The sequence below is a fragment of the Sparus aurata genome, chromosome 17 (genome assembly GCF_900880675.1).
Source record: "Sparus aurata chromosome 17, fSpaAur1.1, whole genome shotgun sequence".
NCBI lineage: Eukaryota > Metazoa > Chordata > Actinopteri > Spariformes > Sparidae > Sparus > Sparus aurata.
The window spans coordinates 9,067,545-9,086,086 of NC_044203.1; the positions used below are offsets into that span (position 1 = coordinate 9,067,545).

At 42.1% G+C, this 18,542-nt stretch overlaps 1 protein-coding gene across 4 annotated transcripts in view; it reads right to left on the bottom strand.

The window, feature by feature from the left end:
• vps13b (vacuolar protein sorting 13 homolog B) overlaps window positions 1-18,542 on the bottom strand; it is a 329,852-nt gene that overhangs the window by 150,048 nt on the left and 161,262 nt on the right. For all 4 annotated transcript variants that reach the window (XM_030393719.1, XM_030393722.1, XM_030393718.1 and 1 more), the window contains exons 23-26: window positions 13,561-13,795; window positions 11,988-12,205; window positions 7,429-7,632; window positions 1,620-1,791 (exon numbers count right to left, since the gene is read on the bottom strand). In XM_030393719.1, coding sequence (XP_030249579.1) covers window positions 1,620-1,791; window positions 7,429-7,632; window positions 11,988-12,205; window positions 13,561-13,795 — 829 coding nt within the window. The remainder of the gene's footprint in view (window positions 1-1,619; window positions 1,792-7,428; window positions 7,633-11,987; window positions 12,206-13,560; window positions 13,796-18,542) is intronic.

The following is an 18,542-nucleotide window of genomic DNA, read 5'->3' on the forward strand; positions in this document are numbered from 1 at the left end:
GTTGCCTTGTGGTGATTCGGAGAAATGCAGAGGTTCTGAATGGCTTATTAAAACTGAAACACAAGGCCTGTCAGCTTTATTGTGGATACCGTGTGGAAAGAACTCTCCAAAGTTGTTAGATACTCATACACTCATAGTCTCCGAGCATGGTGTTGATATTGATGTATGAGTTTTCTGAACCCAGCCTGTAAGGAAACCCTTAATCCCTGCGTCTTAAATGGCTCGTCTTGAAAGAAGGAAAGTGTACCACTGATTTGTGCCTTCAGCAGAGCCTCTGGAGACTCGTGCTTGATTTTCTACCTCTAATCTTCCAACACATAATAGCATAACATTATACCCCGAGAACCAATACGTCTGGAATGGCTGTTTTTCCATTTCTCTGGAGAGACAAGAATCTTATTTCCTTTGCAGTTGAAAAACATATTACATCATAGCAGATTGTGTGCAGTCATATCTGTGGCCAACTTACCTCCAAGAATGTACTGGTGATATTAGGCATTTAATATATTGCATACACACAATTCTTGTTTTCAATAGCATGCTTAATGTGGTGTGCACAGAAAATCCAGTGGTAAGTTCATCTCGCAACTCAGATGGCACATATTAAGGCCAAATCCATAGTAATGCCTATTTAGGATGTCTCTAAGTCAAACCATCTCTGTGATGTCCTCCAAAACATTCCATTTCCACTATAAAAGACTTTAAGCTGGACGATCTGCTTGGCAGATGCTAAATATTACAGCCACCAATTAAAGGTAAATCTAGCCTTTCATCGCCCCAGTAAATCTAAAGGGGACGAGGCGGTTAGCTTTGGATTCATCACCCATTTATTTATTTGTCTTCTCCTCTGTCCCTCATTCTCTCCAGCTGCTTTTCCCTCCCAAGTGCTCAACATTTGAATGAGAATAGAGGCTGGAGTTAAGCACTTGAAGTGTTGTGTTACAGCAAGACTGTAAAAGCCCTGAATGTTTCCTGCACTCTTTCACACTGCACACTGACAAGCTTTCATTAAAAATGTGTCCAGATCTACATATGTGTTTCCTATTGCCTTCTAACACATGTCCATCAGGTGTATATAGGTGGCATCTAGTGGTGTGGTTGCAGCTTGCAAACAACTGAACACCCCTCATCTGACCCTCCTCCACACTGGCCACTAAAAACGCTAAAGCCCCTCTCTAGACCCAGTATTGGGTTTGTCCATTCTGGGCTACTGTAGAAACAAGGCTGTGCAATTTCATGGAGCAGGACTTGCTCTTTCCGTAAATACAAAAAAATCATTCTAAGGTGATGAAAAAAAAAACAAAGATATATTAATGACAACATAATTATAAATACTGTATTCAGTCTCTGCCAATAGATCATTCTAAATCCTACACACTGGAATTTTATTTTGACAAGAAAGTAATTTATTGTTTTATTCAGATGATTCAGTCACTGAATACTCCATACCTTTATTGCTGCTACCATGAACATAAAGCACAGAGACTTACCATTTGTCATGTGTTTAAAGCCGCAAATCATTCACTCTCTCTACATATATTTGAATACATATACATAAAAAAAAAAAATCCATAAGCAACTAGACATGTATTGATAATTACTAGTAAAGGATGAGATACCTGTTTTTTTGGAGGCTGGATCGGGAGCAAACAGTTTAACTGTGACCTTTGGTAACATCCACTGCATCCACAGGCTGACCTTCCCGCTGGTTCCACCGATGGTGCTGGTTTTCTGCTCCAGAGTAACCGTGTCAGCAAACGGACTGTCGTCTCCAGCAGGCACTGAGTCACCCTAGGGAGTCAAAATTGGGTCTGTTCATTCAGTGCTGGTAAGATGGTAACGAAAATGATTTGAGGCCAAGCTTGGCACCACCACATAAGCTCTAAGACTGTGACAGAACTCAAACATTTACATTAAATTTAACAAAGATTCTTTCAAAAAAATCAAAAGCCTGTTCTTGGCGGTGTCAAAGAGCAATTAACACCTTACATTTTAGTTGATAAGCATGGATAAACAGTTGAGGGATGCAACAGCCAAAAAGAAAAAACTGACATTTTATTAAGGACCATATGCATGGTGTTGAGACATATAGCAACATAATCCGAGCACTCCCACCTGATCAGCCAGTTTACTCACAACTGCCAATTCCCACTGCTGGACTATTTCTAGTGGACAACTGTTCAGTTAATAAAGTGTATGACTTACTTGTTACAGATTAGACACAAGTCATTTTGAAGGTGTTTAGGGTTTATGTTTTGTTACTGTTCTTACAAATGATTCTGTTTAAATAGCTCAGCTGCTGATGGATCTAACAATGAGAGACTATAGTCCAAAGAAAGTTAGGCTTGATCTACAACTAACAAATCTGGGAGTTGAATAGGCAGAAGCCCGCTTATCGTGTGTACTAAAAATATTCATGAGAGTATATTATCGGTTGACACATGTAGGGGCCCTCCAGTAATTGCTGGTTTTCCCTCCCTATATAGACGTTTTCAAAACATCTAAAATGGAAGTCAGAGTTAAGGTTTTGTTTTGTTGCACGGCTCAGGGGTGCCCCTTAAGCCCCGCCCTCTTTGTGTTGTTCATTGAACAGCTCGCACAAGCAATCAGAGAATACAGAGACACTACAGGGATCCCGGTCAGAGAAACTGAATATAAAATATTTTTGTATGCTGACGATGGCCTGACGACCCTCACCGTCCAGGATTTGAAAAGATGGGATTTTGTTACCTCTGAACATGCATTTGTGTGTTTGTTTTTTCCTCTGAACTTAGCAGCGTGGCCCTTAATGCCTTGCAATCTTACAACCATGCATATATGATGCTGAACTGCATCCCTTAGACCTAATGTATTTATGTGCTTATTTCTGTGAGTTCTAAAACTTGACACAAAGAAAAGAAACATACAAACAAACAATACACTTAAACTTTACACTTTGTGTGGTTCTTTGTCTATCTGTCTATCCCACCATGTGTTCGACGAATGTGTTCGTATGTTTGAAAGTGTCGTCGCTGTGCATGTAGCCATAACAAAGAAACCACCAGCTTTTGAGTCTTTTTGTATGTAGATGACATCAGTGTCTGGTGAACAGAACTCCGATCAGAACTCCATTGTGTGGAGCTGTCACTGGTGTTAACCCCAAACTAAGCCACCAGCACCCACATGGCCTGCGTTCACTCAAGTGCGCCAGGACACACACATCTCACAGCCTGGGAGAGGATGGGAAGTGAAGACCGGAGGCGGGGGCGGAGGTGGGGGGTGAGGTGGAGAGGAAAGCAGGATGCGGCGGAGGAGGCTGCCTTCTGTGAGCTCTCATCTCATTACTGAGGGTTTGGCAAGGCACTGAGGATGACAGCACTGGGGACATTTTTTATTTCTCTCGCCCTCGTCCTGGTAAATCTGCTTTCCAAGCATGTATCTGTGTGGCCAACAGGGGAAGTGAAAAGCCTGCAAACAAACAATGCAGCAATTTGCAGCACTGGCATTGTGGGGTTTCACTTTTTCCACAGCTTCTCCCATCGCAGCGGGGTAATGACAGATTGTGTCATGGTTATCGAGCCTGGCTGTGGTTGGTGAGGAGGTTATCAACCATCTCAATTAGAAACCCCACAGCTGCTGGACTGATTACAGTGTCTTAAAGAGGATCCAGATGAGGAAACTATGTCCCTGTTCCACAGCTGGGCGGCGGTATGAGGGCCCCATGCTAATTTGCAAATTTAATTTAATCGCGCAGTTGAGGTAGGCTAAAAGCAGAGCTTAATAACAACGGATGACAATTATATAAATAAATTAAGCATTTTACTTATTCAAAAATGGATTCAACATGTGAATGTATGAGCACTAGAAACTAATGAAAAACATGTGCTACACTGGAAGCTTTAGCTTTCAGAATAAGAAAGGTTAAACACACCTGTTAAATCATTTTAGAGTTAAATCCTAACGGATAAAAAAAAAAAATAAGTAAGGATTGCACCAGATACACAAGCATGAACTAAGACTGCAGGACCACTATGTCAAATGCAGAGTCGATATACAGAATATAATATTAAATTAAGTTTCATGACCCTTACAATGAACTTAAGTACTGTAGCTATAAACAAAAAAAAAACAAAAAAAACCCAACAGTGAATCACCATACTCACCCAGAGCTTGCATTTATTCCCATCGAGTGTCTAGCAGTTGTCATTACGTGTTTCGATGGAACCAAACAGTAAAAGTGTGAGTGCATGTGAATTTGTGTCTGTGTGTCTATGTGTGTGTAATAACAGCGACTGGTAGTGAGTAATACGAGCCCAGTATTAATGGTGTTCAGTCAGTCTCAATGAGAGATATTCTAGTGTCAACTGCCATTTGGGGACTAATTATTGTTGAGCTGGAGTCAAAACATAGAAAACTGTGTGCGTGTGTGTGTAAGTGTGTATATGTGTATGTGTGTGTGTGGTTTGGATTATTTAGTTTACAGTTCTGGCCAGTCGGTAGGATTAGGCTCTGTAATATCATGTGTGGAAACAGGAGCCAGCCGCTGGCGATGTGGGAAGCTCAGACCACTGTGTACTGCAGCGTGGTTACGCTGGAACATCGGACACCCGACTGCTCCCGCTTCCCAGCCAGAGCCAAAGCTGTCGCAACTTTTAGTCTCTCACGCATTGATTTAACCAGGGTTGGAAGAAAGAGAAATTATATATATATATTTATATATAGAGAGAGAGAGAAAAATTAAATCACACCAAATGTTTTGACCTTCAATTGAGGAATCTCGTAATTTATGAATGGATTCATGTGAGTAAAATCAAATAAACCCCGAAAGGAGCATCTGATTTTAACGGTTTTACACATGAGTTGTCAAAATCCAAGGCTACTTTAAATTGAACACTGCAAAAAATTCCTGCAGCTATAATTTTGGCAATGGCACTTTACAAAGCAAAGGACAGAGTGATTAAAAAAAAGAACACAACAAGTAAGTAATCAAAAAGAAATGTAAAACCAAAGCTACAAGTTAGTCACCAGTAAAGCCAAAGTTCCTGTTTTTATCAGTGTAGGAAAATCCCCCCTCCTCCTCACATCAAGGTGAGGCCTTGAGAAACAGATGTTGTGGTGTGGTGTTGGTAGAGGTGGGTTCTGCCACGTTCTTGAGCTTCCAGATTGGGGCCCCAAACACACACAGAGTCATACACACACACTCAGAGAGGGAGCTATTTTCCCACACCTCCACAAGCCAAGCTGTAAAGTATACAGTTTAATTCCTGGGCCTCTGCGCTATAAACGGGCTGAGGATCCAGGTTTATTTTCTTTGCAGAGTTTGTCTTTGCTCATCAGAGAGACCCAAACATTGGAAGACAACAGCAGGCTGGATGTGTCAAAGAAAGATGGAGGCAAAGGCAGATTATGAAAGAAGAGTGGAAAGAGAGAACACTTCAGGGACAGGTAAAGGGATGGAGAAATGTTGGGAGGGCACAAAGGATGGGTTCAGTAATAGAAAGAAAAAAGCAAAAAGGAAATGACAGAGTGAGAGAGCCAGGATAAAGCTGTACATAGAGAGAAGGGAAGAAGGGGAAGTGGGCGAGATGGAATAAAGCATGAATGGACGAAGGACAGACTAGGGAGATAACCAATTACAGGGCAGTAAAAAGCAAAAAGCAGATCTTGACAGGTGACGGGGCCTAATCCTAATTCCATCATGTTCTCCCATGAATTCCTGACAAATGCTGGCAGTCAAGCTTCAGGCAGGAAAGGAAACAACTTCTCTCGGGCTATGGTCAGGTTCAGGTTGATTAAGAATATGAAGGGATGTTGTTAGGTCGTGATCAACACGAGAAGAAAGAGAAATAAAAAGGCATGATGAACAGAGGGGTGTGAAAGACAGAGGGGACATGGGAAGAGAAAACAGACTCAAGACAAATCCTGCTGAATAAATATGTCCTTAATAAAAGTACATAAAACAGCCACATTAATGGTGTCAGCTCAGTAGCTGGGGATGGAGAAATGGTTAGCAAGGGGCTGCAGGTCAGGGGGTTTGGGGGGTGTTGTGTGGATGTAGTTTTAAGAACTAGAGGACTGAGGAGGAGGGCTTGTTGGGGAGAGACTGCTGCCACTACTGCTGAGACTTATCAAAACAGCTCCTACATTCTTGCTCAATCACCCGGCCTCCCAGAGGACTAAACACTTCTACCAGTGTTTGTACTTAGGTAAACAGTGACAAGTGGGCTGTCAGGGGCCTCTGTGGCCTTGTTATAGATGCACTATACCGTAGGGCCTGCCATACCGAAGTGCTGCCCCTTCTGTGGATCCACAAATTACACAAGAACACATGCACGCACGCACACACAAGTTGATAGTACAGAAACACATGCAGAAACAGTTGCACAATAGCATATTAGACACTTTTTTCCACACACAGACCCACTTTAATCCCAGGGGTGATCAATTCTAGGCTGGTTTCTATAGAAACACTGACCAACAAAATAATTTTTACGCATCCTACTTCACACAAACATGCACATGCATATTACACAAGCCCCTGGCAACTGAGGCCCCATGGCCATAGACCCCTAGCTAGCTGTTGATGCTGCTACTGTATTCAATAGGGGAACAAACTCAAGCCACGTTATCTAAGCCGCGGAAAAGACAAAGGGAAAAATAACACTCAACGTTTGTTGTTGCTCCTTTAAAAACTCTGACTCTAAGTTTTCCATTGGCTTTGCACATGCCTTCATGCACTGCTACACTTCATACTTCATTCTCTGGGTTTGATATTTTATCTGAGTGAGAAATGTAAATACAGGTTATTGTTTTCCCCAAATTAAGAGGCAGGTTTATACTCAATCAAGCTGCAGCTTGCACAAATCAAACAGAGCTCACAGCCTATCTGAAGTATCTGCTCTGGGTAAGAAAAAATAATGAATGAAAGGCAAGCACTGATTTTTTCCAGCTTTCGAAATCCTTTCCAAACAAAACAGATTTTTTTTTACACAAACTGCACGTGTTAGCATTGACTCAACTACTCATTCCAATAAAAAATAATATATTTGCACTTAAAAACATAAATCACATAGATCAGCAGCAGAATCATGTATACAACAAAGGCTTACATGGCACATGTTATTGCATGACTCATAGCATCTAAGTTTGGGGGGAAAAAAAGAAAAAAGCTCATATTTGTGTGCTGGCACGGTAAAGTCATTAGGCCTCTTATTAATCAAGCAGCACAACATCAACGGAGTGATACAAGAAAAACGCACTCAGCGACAAGAGTGCAAAAAATGGCTGATACTGGGATGTATATTATGGTAGAAAGAGCAAGAGCAGCGTAAAATAAAGTACACATATAGCTGACTGATTGAAAGAGAAACTTAGATGTGCAGATTCCTGATACTCAAGATTAATAAAAACTGACCCAATGAAATGTGTAGCTGGGTGAGCAAAACAAACCTCTGTGGGGGAACCAAAATCTGCAGAGGGGCTGCAGGTGCTGGTGTCTGGTAGGGCGGTGCCAGCACTGCTGCGCACCGGGGAGGATGGAGCAGCACTAGCCGGGGGTTCTGGAATGCTGGAGGTCTGACGCAAGATGCCGTGCCTCTGGAGACGAGCCCATGTAGAGCTCCAGCTGAGGAGGAGCTCGTATAATAGCTGAACCTGGAGAGTGACAGAGAAGCAGAGAAGAGAAAAACTCAGATTGCAATGCTTGATACAGTATTTCAATGAAATTATATACGTATTTACTTACACTGACTGGTGTAGTGTAGTCTGATGTAAGGAAAAGCTACATGCAGGATTCTCCTGTCAATCAATCTATGTCTGCTCTTTCTCAAAATACACGCAGCAGACATACAGCTTAGAACATGGCAACAGTATTGAATACACTTTCAATACATGAAGTTTACTGTGGCAATTGAGTGCCTTAAAAGATAAACCTAACACACCACAAGTAGGCTTAATATATGAAACCAGATTCAAATGTATTTTTGCCAAGGTCTGACTCAAACAGCTGCACTGGGGAGTTCTCATGTAGTTCTGACTTCTGAGGCCATTACCGTGATTTGGCTTGGCAGCTTTGTAGTTATGTGACACTAAACCTAGTTAAAGTTGAGAGAAAACCAAAGAGAGAAAGAGGAAATATTAGCCAAAAATGGACCACTATCCATTCCCATTTCTTTCACTTTCCAACTGGGCACTCTTTTAGACTTTGTGCTTGTCATTCAGAGAGGCCTCATTTCACAAAAGTGATGTCAAACGTATGTGTTCATGTTTCTATTTTAATGGATGATTATTTGAAGGGCACAGCATGCTCATACACGTGCTCCACTGTACAAATTTGTTATCCATAACAACAAAACTTCCAAAGAAACACCCACAGAGGAAAGTTGAGTTGTGTCATCAATTTCCCCTGCAAAAACTCACCACGGTTAGGAAAAACTGAAGGCTCAGCGTCAAGTGTTCTCAACTATTTATCATGTGTTCACATGAAAAGAGGCCTCAGCCTTAAACAACAACAAAGCCAAAAACAAGAGTGGAAAACATGAGGGGACGGCAGGGGAATGTGATGTGATGCTTTCAGTTATTCATGCATTCAGTCAGTGTTCTTTGGAGTAAAGAGAGGGAAAGAAAGGGAGAAAAGTGACGCTCTTTCGCAGTGAGCTAATTTCTGGATTTCAAATGCTTCGCTTTTGCAGCCAACTAACCCCCCCGCCCCAACACTGAGGGTCCCTCAAAAGTAAAGGTGCACAGACACATGAGAGCACCCTCTACTCCAAGCACATTTTTACTTGCAGTTGCTCACTCACACGTGCATGCCTGTTAGCGCACACATTACAGGGAGGCCTTCCATAAATAAGCATAAATCAAATGAAAAGCAGCACAATACATTACAGCTGGGCCATTTCAAACATGTCCAGGAAGAGCTGCTAATGCCGATCCAGCAGCCGTCCAGGGACGGGGCCAACAGCTGTCTGCCATACCTAACCGAACTGCGCTGCCGACAGAGGAGGCACGGCTCTGCGCTCTCTTCTCTGAGAGGTTGGGGCCTGGAAGTCCAACCAAGCACAACAAGGCCTACTGCACTCAGCAGCAGATGTGGAGGAAGAGGGTAAAGAATGCCGAGCAGAGGAGAAAAGGAAAGGCTGAGAAGTGTTGTTACATGTCCTCTGGAGTTCAGTCCCTGTCCCTGCTTTCATGGTCAGATTTTTAGTTCATTTCTCTGCAACCTCATTCATTACCCTTCTTACCATTCTTAAGACACTCTATCCATCTTTTCCTTCATCTCCTTATCTTCCTTCTGCCATTTGTTCCATCCAATCTCTACTTCCTGTTCATGATATCCCAGATTAGCAGAAAGCAGGGTCAGTTGGTTCAACTCAGCTACTGCTGTCAGGCCAGTGGGCGCACACGCACACACACACACACACACACACACACACACACACACATACACACACACACACACACACACACACACACACAGGCACACATGCACAAACGTACTTGCGCGATTACATGAGCTCACAACACACATGCCACATTTCGTGAGTTGTGGAAGTGAGCAGAACATTTGGAGAGCTCAGTTCTCCAAAGACCTGTCATCTGCAGATCAGGAGGTCTGCTAGGCTGCAGTAGTACAAACTGGAGACTGAACAGAGGCTTCTACAGTCATTCATAAAAACATACAGATGAAAGATGGGAGAGCATGCAGATGGTGAGTGTTCGTGTGCCTTTATCTAAGCAAAGTTTATATAGAAACTTCGCAAACATGACATATTGTTGAGTATGCGGGGTGTATGAGAGTGTACATGTGTACAGATGTTTGTGCATGTGTGTATGTGTGTTCATTTGTGGGAACTGATTTACTGTACAGATGTCAAAGGTCAAAGCAAACTGTGGTAGTGACGGTTTGTGTGTGTGTCTGCCGATTTCAAGGTGGTCCTGATGAGGTAAAAGTCACTTGATATTGTATATGTACAGTAAGTATGTAAGTAAGTAAAAGGAAGTGTAAAGGGAACAGGGTAATGATGCTGTTGAACAGACTGACTGCATTCAAACAATAAATCAACTCTCTAACATATGTAACTAGGACTTGACTCAACTAGGAGTGACTTCATTGACACAAGGGTGTGTGTGTGTGTGTGTATGTGTGTGGTTTTCCATCTAAGTGTTCCGAGATCTGACAATTCACCTTGGGTGTTCTGCGTTAAGAAGAAACAAACGTGTTGGTAACATGTATCAATGCTAATGTGCACACATTATGTATGTACACGTGTGTGAGCATGCAACTGTATCTTTGCATAGCATGGTCCCTTTTTCTCTCACTCTCTTTTAGTGCTGCTGATCCCTTATTTTACTCCTAATGTTTTTATCGCCCTTTCAAAGACACTTACCTCACTTCCTATCTTAGCTGCAGTTGCACCCTATTTTTTACTGAGCCTCAATAAGTCATTCAGAAACTTGCCTGTTCATGTGCACAGTCACTTCAGAATTACACAAATGACCTTGTGCTTTTAAACATTAAAGCCAAATATCCCTTGTGTGGCTACATGTAAAAACATAAAATAAAGTTGACTAAAAACACTCAAAAGGCTTGGCCGTTTCACCCCAGTTTCTAAAAATACCTCTGTTTGTGCCATGAGGTAATCCATCTAGTGTTATGGAAAATCAGATTTAATGTCACAAAAATGCGGCTGAAATGCCCAGAGAAGTTAAGAGGCCAAACTTGTTGGTTTTATTTGTTGACTTTAAACACATTAGTATCTAAAAATTTGTGCGATAATGATTGATTTTCAAATGCTACCAACCACCCAAACACCACAGCGTTCTCCACTAACTGTGTTGGGGCTAACTTACACTGCAGCGACAGCACACCCATCTGCATACCAACAATCGCAAATGGCAAAGCTCATTAGAAAAGGGAGTAAGTGGTGTGAGGTCTCTTTTGTTCTGGGGAGGGTGGGGTCACTCTGGCAGCATTTCTCAAAGTGCTGCTGCATGACTTGAAATGATACAGTATTAGGTTATAATCTCCAGACAAAGAGAAGAGGGAAAGACAGAGAGAGGAGGTGAACAGGTGGGAAGAGAAGAGAAGAGAAGAGAAGAGAAGAGAGGAGAAGAGAGGAGAAGAGAAGAGAAGAGAAGAGAAGAGAAGAGAAGAGAGGAGAAGAGAAGAGAAGAGAAGAGAAGAGAGGAGAAGAGAAGAGAAGTGAAGTTTTCATTGGACCCATAAATTAATAATGACTCATCATATAATCTCAATAAGCCTTCCCAGCTTTGCCAGACACAGGCACTCCATTTGAAAGGGAGAACACAGAAGAAGGAAGAAAATAAACTTTCCCTCAAGAAACGACCAGCCTGCCTCATCTCTGGGAAAGTTTTCACCACTAACAGATTAAGGCCTTTCGTTTGTTTCTGGTACCAATTCTCCTCAGTATCACCATAGCTCATCACTGTGGTCGAAGACATTTAACAGTGTGACCACTCAAAAGGTCGCCCCAATTAAGTGTTTACAGAGGAACCTAATTCAATACAGCTAATTCAATTGTGAAAAAACAAAACATGTGCAATGGTACATGTAGATGTGATTAAAGTGCTGTAACAGTGCAATGAAAATCAACATAGGGACTCAACTGGGAGACAAACATGTTCCATTTCCAATCTGTCCATATTCATTATGCTCTCACCAAAATATAATAACACATTGTAAAACAATGATGATGAGTCTTGCATTTCTCCACTCTCCTTCATTCAGACCTCAGAATGTTTGGCCAAAACAAACAAGGCAACACTCTCTTGTTTACACTTTCATTTCATTCAAAATTATACTAGGTAAGAAGATGAGGCAGTTTATTTATTGAAGTCAGTCTATATCAGAAAATCATGCAGAGGCCAGATTTTCATGCCAGGGTTCGTGTGTTCATATTTCAGCAAAGTTTACAACGGGATGATTTGTATAAATATACATGCAAATCTGATGACTACTTTGTGAGATCCGGGACTGTCTGACTGACCTGAGGGTTGGAGCACTTGACGTGGATGGGCTGCAGATCAACATGGAGGCAGACTACAAAGGAGTTCCTTCCTTCAGAGCAGCTCTGCAGCTTATGGGATGTGACGGCCAGTGTGGAGGTACAGCCCATAGGCTCCAAAAGGCTCAGGCTTCGCTGCTGTCCCAGCAATGTGTACACACTGAATTGACTCAAGCTAACCGTCCATGGGAAGGCATCACCTGGTGGGAGAAACGAGAAGAACGATTAAAAACAAACAAAAAAACACACACACACACACACAAAAAGCAATTTTTGCGAGCTGGATCCATGTCACATTCCGATTTTGATGGAAAGACGATTCTGAGTCTGGCCGGTCAAATTGGATATCAAAGTTTTTTGCGAATTAATTATTCAAATCCAGAGTGATGGAAGTACATCAGTGTGGGTAGGCTCGTCCATGCTATTACTAGGAAACACAAATCCAGACTGATTACTAATAGTGTGGACAGTTTGTTTTAAAGATGTAATTTGAAAAACAAATCAACCTGCAGTCTGGACAAAGCCTTAGAATATTCCTTTCGCTTACCTTTAAATTCCAAACACATTACTTTACAGTACATGGGATGAGGAAGCTTTAAAGATGCACCAAGCAGCAGTATCCTGTCTCAAAAACAATACTCTGTAGCCACTAAGCAGGCAGAGGATCCCATCAAAACATACTGTAAAATGACTCTCTCTAAATCTGTGGATCTGAGTCAAGATGCCACACTAAGAGAGCTTGAACTTAAGAGCTTGCCAACCCTGGTAGAACCATCTTAAAGAAAAGGGGAACTTGATCACTAGCACAGGGCCATGAAGAGCGCATTTCCCATGTACTGTGGGAAATGAGAGATGAAGAGCTTTTCAAAGAGTAGGAATGAATTACTAAAGGCATGGGTTGTTAATTTTAACGGCAACATTGACAAGTATGCTGATGTCACAGCTTTTGCTGTTGTTTTCCTTTCTCCTCAGTTTCTGAAATCTGTATGCCTGATGTCATTGAAGAGGTGGGGGTAAAAAAAGAAGGGTGGCCCCTTTTTTCTTCTTCTCAAGAGAAAACACTGCTCACCCGAGTGTTGCTTATGTCAACTGTACCAGGTGTGCACACCACATGTGCAAGATCTATCTCTCAAAGTCTCTCTACTTAAGTTTGTTTGTCTTTTGTCATGGTAAATGAGTGGTAGTGGGTCAAAGGTTGCTCAGTGTTGAAAAGGCTATAATGATGATGAATTCACATTATGTAGCCTATTAATATCATGAAACCATTTATTTCAATTATCAATAAAAGCAAATTCATTTGCAATAAAGTTAAGTAGATTTCTCCCCCCTATTGAAATTTATTACCCAAGACTCCCATTTTTAACCTATGAACCAATCACCGTCATTGTTTTCCAGGGTGTAGTATTTTGTTTTCACATTTAGACTTTTGCATCAATCTTTCTGACACCAGGTCATTGGGTGTTCTCACTGTGTACCTGGGTGTGTTCATTTGTCCCCGCATTTTAATCATTCTAATTTAAGTTGAGATTTCATCGGATACAGTATGAAAACCTACCTTCCTCCAAGATGGGCTTGGAGACCACGAAGGGGAGCTCCTGCAGCGGTTCCATGTACTTGTGGCCAGCACTGAGGACACTAATCTGTGGCAGGCAGACTACCAGAGTGCCTGGCATGGAGGCCTGGTTGTGGTACCAGCTACGGACAGTGCCGGGAATGTCACCGCAAATGATGGTGCTTGGAGACGGGAGGCTGTCATTAGGCAGGAACACACAGCATGACTGCAACTCCAACTGGAGAGAGGAGATAAAAATAAAGGACGCACGTTAATCAATTCTGTATCACTTGATCACTAATCATCCACCTGTCTTTGCCTCCCCCGTATGACTTTCAGGGAGCAGCCCATGGTCTAAGTGCTCAAGGGGAACTACTTTGAGCCAAATTTAGAGGACTTGGGTTGCATAAGAAAGAGTGAGTGCAAAGCGCTGGGTGTTGCTGGAAAAGACTGAACATGCTTAATAAACCTTTCCTTGATTTAAAAAATGGAAACTGTCCATCCCATATTAAGTCATGCATGCTGTTCTGCATGATGCCCATGATTAACTTTATTATATATTATAATATTAAAGGACTTTTTGAAGAATGTTCTCTGTAATCCAGGTCATGGTAGTTCTAAGTGCTGTATCGTAAGCAACTGGACTTCACCTATCATCCAAGAGGTTTCATCAGTTCTAACTGGAGGGTAGTTGCAGGCTTTTCAACTCCGTGTGGGAGTGTCCTTACAGAGTCATTAAGGACACGTGTGAGTTCTGAGTTTCAGAGTCGTTAGAGCCACTTGTGGGCTGTTGACCCAACCAGCATGTGGGTTGCTAAGGCTAGGTGAGCCCAGGTGTTAATGGTTGTTAAGCATTCTGGGGACAGAACTCAGTACTGCATTGTAGGTGGTGATAAGTAATGTCGCAGGCCACCTCCCCTTATCAAAGACGGACCTTCAAGTTTGACGTAGATGGATTATTTTACTCTTGAGAGCAGAGCCTTGATTATTTTCACCGGAACTGCTCATAGACACACAAGTGGCCCCAACTACTCTGTAAGGATGCTCCCACACGTTCAAATGCCAGCAACTCCCCTCCAGTTAGTTAGAACTGAAGAAGCCTCTTCAATGTGAGGTGAAATGTCTCCAAGAAACTAAGACAGGTACAGATTCATGCTTTGGATAGTAGGACATGCCTTCAAAAAACTTTGCAAAGTAAATGTGAGACTGGGAATGCCTGTTTAAAACCAATATGAAATTCCATATCTAGGAAACTTAACACCTTTTACAGTTTTTTAGGGACTGTAGTCAGTTAAATCTCGAACCTGATTCAGTTTTGAAGTCTAGTTAAAGGATCCCTTTCAGCTACATTATGTCACACATATTTCTCTCCACCAAAAAAGCAAAATTTACAAGCCATTAGGTCAGTAACCAGTAGCCAGTAAGTGTGCGAGCAGTGCCTTTTTTCCATTACACCGGGGCTGCTCTGATTTAAAAGACCCGTTAACAGAAAGGAGAGGAGTCCAGGGTCCAGGGGGCAGACAGCAGGTGCTGCCAAGATAATCTGTGTGAATGTGTGTGTTTGTCGGTCAGGGAGCTGCTCTGCTTGATGACTGGGCGCTATTAAACAGTAATATGTTCAGTGTACCGCACAAACGCATAGAAAGAGAATTTTGCATGTCCACTCGCACAACCTGTGCTTATATTGCAAACGCAAATGTTCGAGTGCCTCTGAAAGACATGTGTATGGAGGCCAGTTATCCCAGCTTTGATGAGAGAGCAGGAGCAGCAGAAACTTAGAGAAAGACTAAGAGACAGAAGGGGGAAGTAGAGAAAAAGAAAGAAAGAAGGAGAAAGCGGGATAGATATGGTTACAAATTCATCTCACGCTGCTTCCTCTTTTGATTACTCTTCAAAGGGGGGTTTGAAATTGGAACACTTCTGCACACTGACACATAAGTCTTTGGCCTTTTTTAAGAGCCGACACGCAGGAAGAAAATCCATTGACACTGCCTGGTCTGCTGCAGATCTTAACAGGGTTAAGCTGTAAAGCAGGCAGACACACGGAAACCGCTGGGTTTAACACTTTGACTCTGGTCTGCACCTTGAGCTCACTGCCTGAGGCTAATGCTCTCCTGCTGGACATCTTGGTTTAGTCATACTTCACATTATTACACATTATTTCTTCTTCTGCTCAGGCTATTCCTCAACCACCAATTCTTTTTTGGAGCAATGGCACTGTTAATGGCCCTTACTCAATAACTGGGTGTGTCAGCATGAAGACCATAAGGTCACAGAAAGGAAAACCCAGGAGAAATGGCAGTCACTTATTGAGTATTTATTAATGGCGTCTTCTACCCATACTGGAATATCAATTATTGTTTTTTAGCATGTCAGAGTTAAGTCTTTATACTAACTGCTTGGCTCAACAACCATCTAAATAAACAAAGTAATCAAATAATATTGATATGAAACAGAAATAAAACACAAGCACTAATCCGATTTAGGAAAATGTACCCGGGAAATGCTTGCACTGTATGTTCATGTGTTTAATAAATTGCTAGAATAATGAAGGCATCATCAAATTGCCATCGATTATTTCCCATCAAGTGTTTCCATCAAGAGTTTGATTATTGGCCAATCATTTTAAGACTAACAGTAGAGAACAAATATTTTAGCAGAGTTTGAGAAAGGACAAGATGATTATTTTCGGTAGAGTAGGTTGTGTAACAAGAGAATGTATCTAGAAATCTTTCTTGGTCCACAACAGGGCAAATAGAAGTGGGCACCTACTGTATAAGTGCCCACCATATTTACTAGTGTGAGTGCGTAAAATAAAACATAATGCAATACCCCTTAATGTTGAATGCTTTGACTTTAAATGCTTTGCTGTTGCTCCCCATGGCAACACAAAACCAAAGATGATGTCAAGTGTATGGTAGCTAAAGACTTGCCACATCACACAGTGAAAAATACTGACAATAATCAGATAACATCTCACAGATGACAGGAGAGGAAAAAGTTGAACAATTGAACGGCACTCAATGGGCGTAGCGACCACTGTTTCTACATGTTTACACTATAGCAAAAGAGGTTGAAAATACTTCAAAGGGCCTAAGTATGTAATGGAAAAGAAAATGGCCTGTCAGTTCTAAATCTGGGTGATACAAAACTAATCTTTAGTAACCCTCCCCCCCCCGCTAATAAAAGCCACAAAAAACATAGAAACAAACATGTTCCAATTCACAATGGCAACAGTGCAAGAGTCTGTCTGAAGGAAAGGGCAGTGAATAAAGTAACACTGCTTTACTTTTGAATGAGAGAGTTTAGGTCAGCTGGGTAGATTAGAACAACAATGAAGTAGGTAGTTTTTGTACGTGGGACCAGAGGATGCAGTCGCAGATAAATATCTGACTATGGAACTGTCATTAGAAGAAGTAAGAAAGGACAAAACAGACAGAGAAGTGGTATGATGAAATACCATGCAGATGGATAACTGTAATGTTTGACAAATATCTTGTCAGTGTCTGCTTTAAATTGTTCTAAGGTCCGAGGAAGCACACAGTCCATGAACAAACTACTTGATGATCTTAATCTACTCCAGGAGGCGACACTCTTACTGGCTGAAGTTCCAAGACAAATATGGCAAACAAACAAGTTCAAAAGTAACGAGAAGTTGACGGAGTCAGAGAGAGAGCATGCCTCTGCCAAGGCTGCACAATCTACATTTGTTATTTTAATAATAGAAAATGTTTAGGAATCCTTAATCTGCATCTGGATCTCAAGTGATAGACAATAACGGGATAAATGTGCCAGAAATGTGTTCTTGAAATAAGTACTATTGTTCATGAGAAAAAAAAAAATGTTTTAAAAATACCCCATTTTGCAATGTTGACACTCTCTGGTCTCCTGTGAACACTAAATGAGACGCAGGAAACAGGAACATACAATATGCCTTCCAGCCGAATGGATTTAAAGTGACATGATGTCCTGACCATGGAAACCTTCTCCCTCACTTCAAATCACTGGTCACAATTCAACATTCTGGCAACAATTCATGCTCACACGCACCCAGAACATTAGTCCAACATAACGACAGAAAAAGTAAATGTCCTTGCTGGTTCTGCGCTATGTGAACCTTCTAGAAATGTGAGCCCCATGAGGACCCACTGGCTATCTAGCTGTTCTCTGGGTTACTGCTAGCAGGTCACCCTGGTTAACCTTGCAGACCTCTCCAAGGCTCCCCCTCCTGTGGTCTCATACTTGAGCTGTGACTCACACACACACACAAACACAAGAAGACAGGCATACAGTATCCAAACAAAGACGGCAGGGCCAACAAAAGGCGAGAGAGGGAGCACTGGCAGTGCTGAGCAGTGCTGACAAATCTAAAGAGAGAAATAGTCTGAGGTCACAATGTCCCATATGCATCACTGCTTTGACCACTGCCAAAACCATTGACAGCTCTTCTCCCCGACCAACTCTATATCCTTCCATCAGCAAACCCTCCCATGCCTCTGTCCTTTTGACTGTCTCTCTGCTGAGGCATGGTTGTCAGTGTCCAAGGTCTCTCACCATGACCATGCATTGATTCACAGTGGAAAGTCTGTGTAGAGATGTTGTGATCGGAGCATGGGGTGGACAGAAAACCCTAGAGGAGGGGTGAGAGGAGATGGATCCAGTGTTTGTGTTCTGCATTATGAAACGGTTGCATCAATGCAAAAAAAAAAACCCTGCGTTCTATGTGCTAACAGGTCAAAGCAGAAGGTAAGAGTATGTTCAGGTGTAAAAGTTCACCTGAGGTTGTACAGGGTCACATTTGGTATTCCACACAATTGTGTTTAACAGCTCTGCAACATGCCAATAAACACAGCACGGAAATCTGTTAGCCTTTCTGACAGTGTCCTCCAACTGTGAGATGATGGGCATGCCAGGTTTGTGTATGTTTATGGGTATATGTGTGTGAAAGGAAAAAAAGCATGCACAATGTCCTATGACAGGACAGG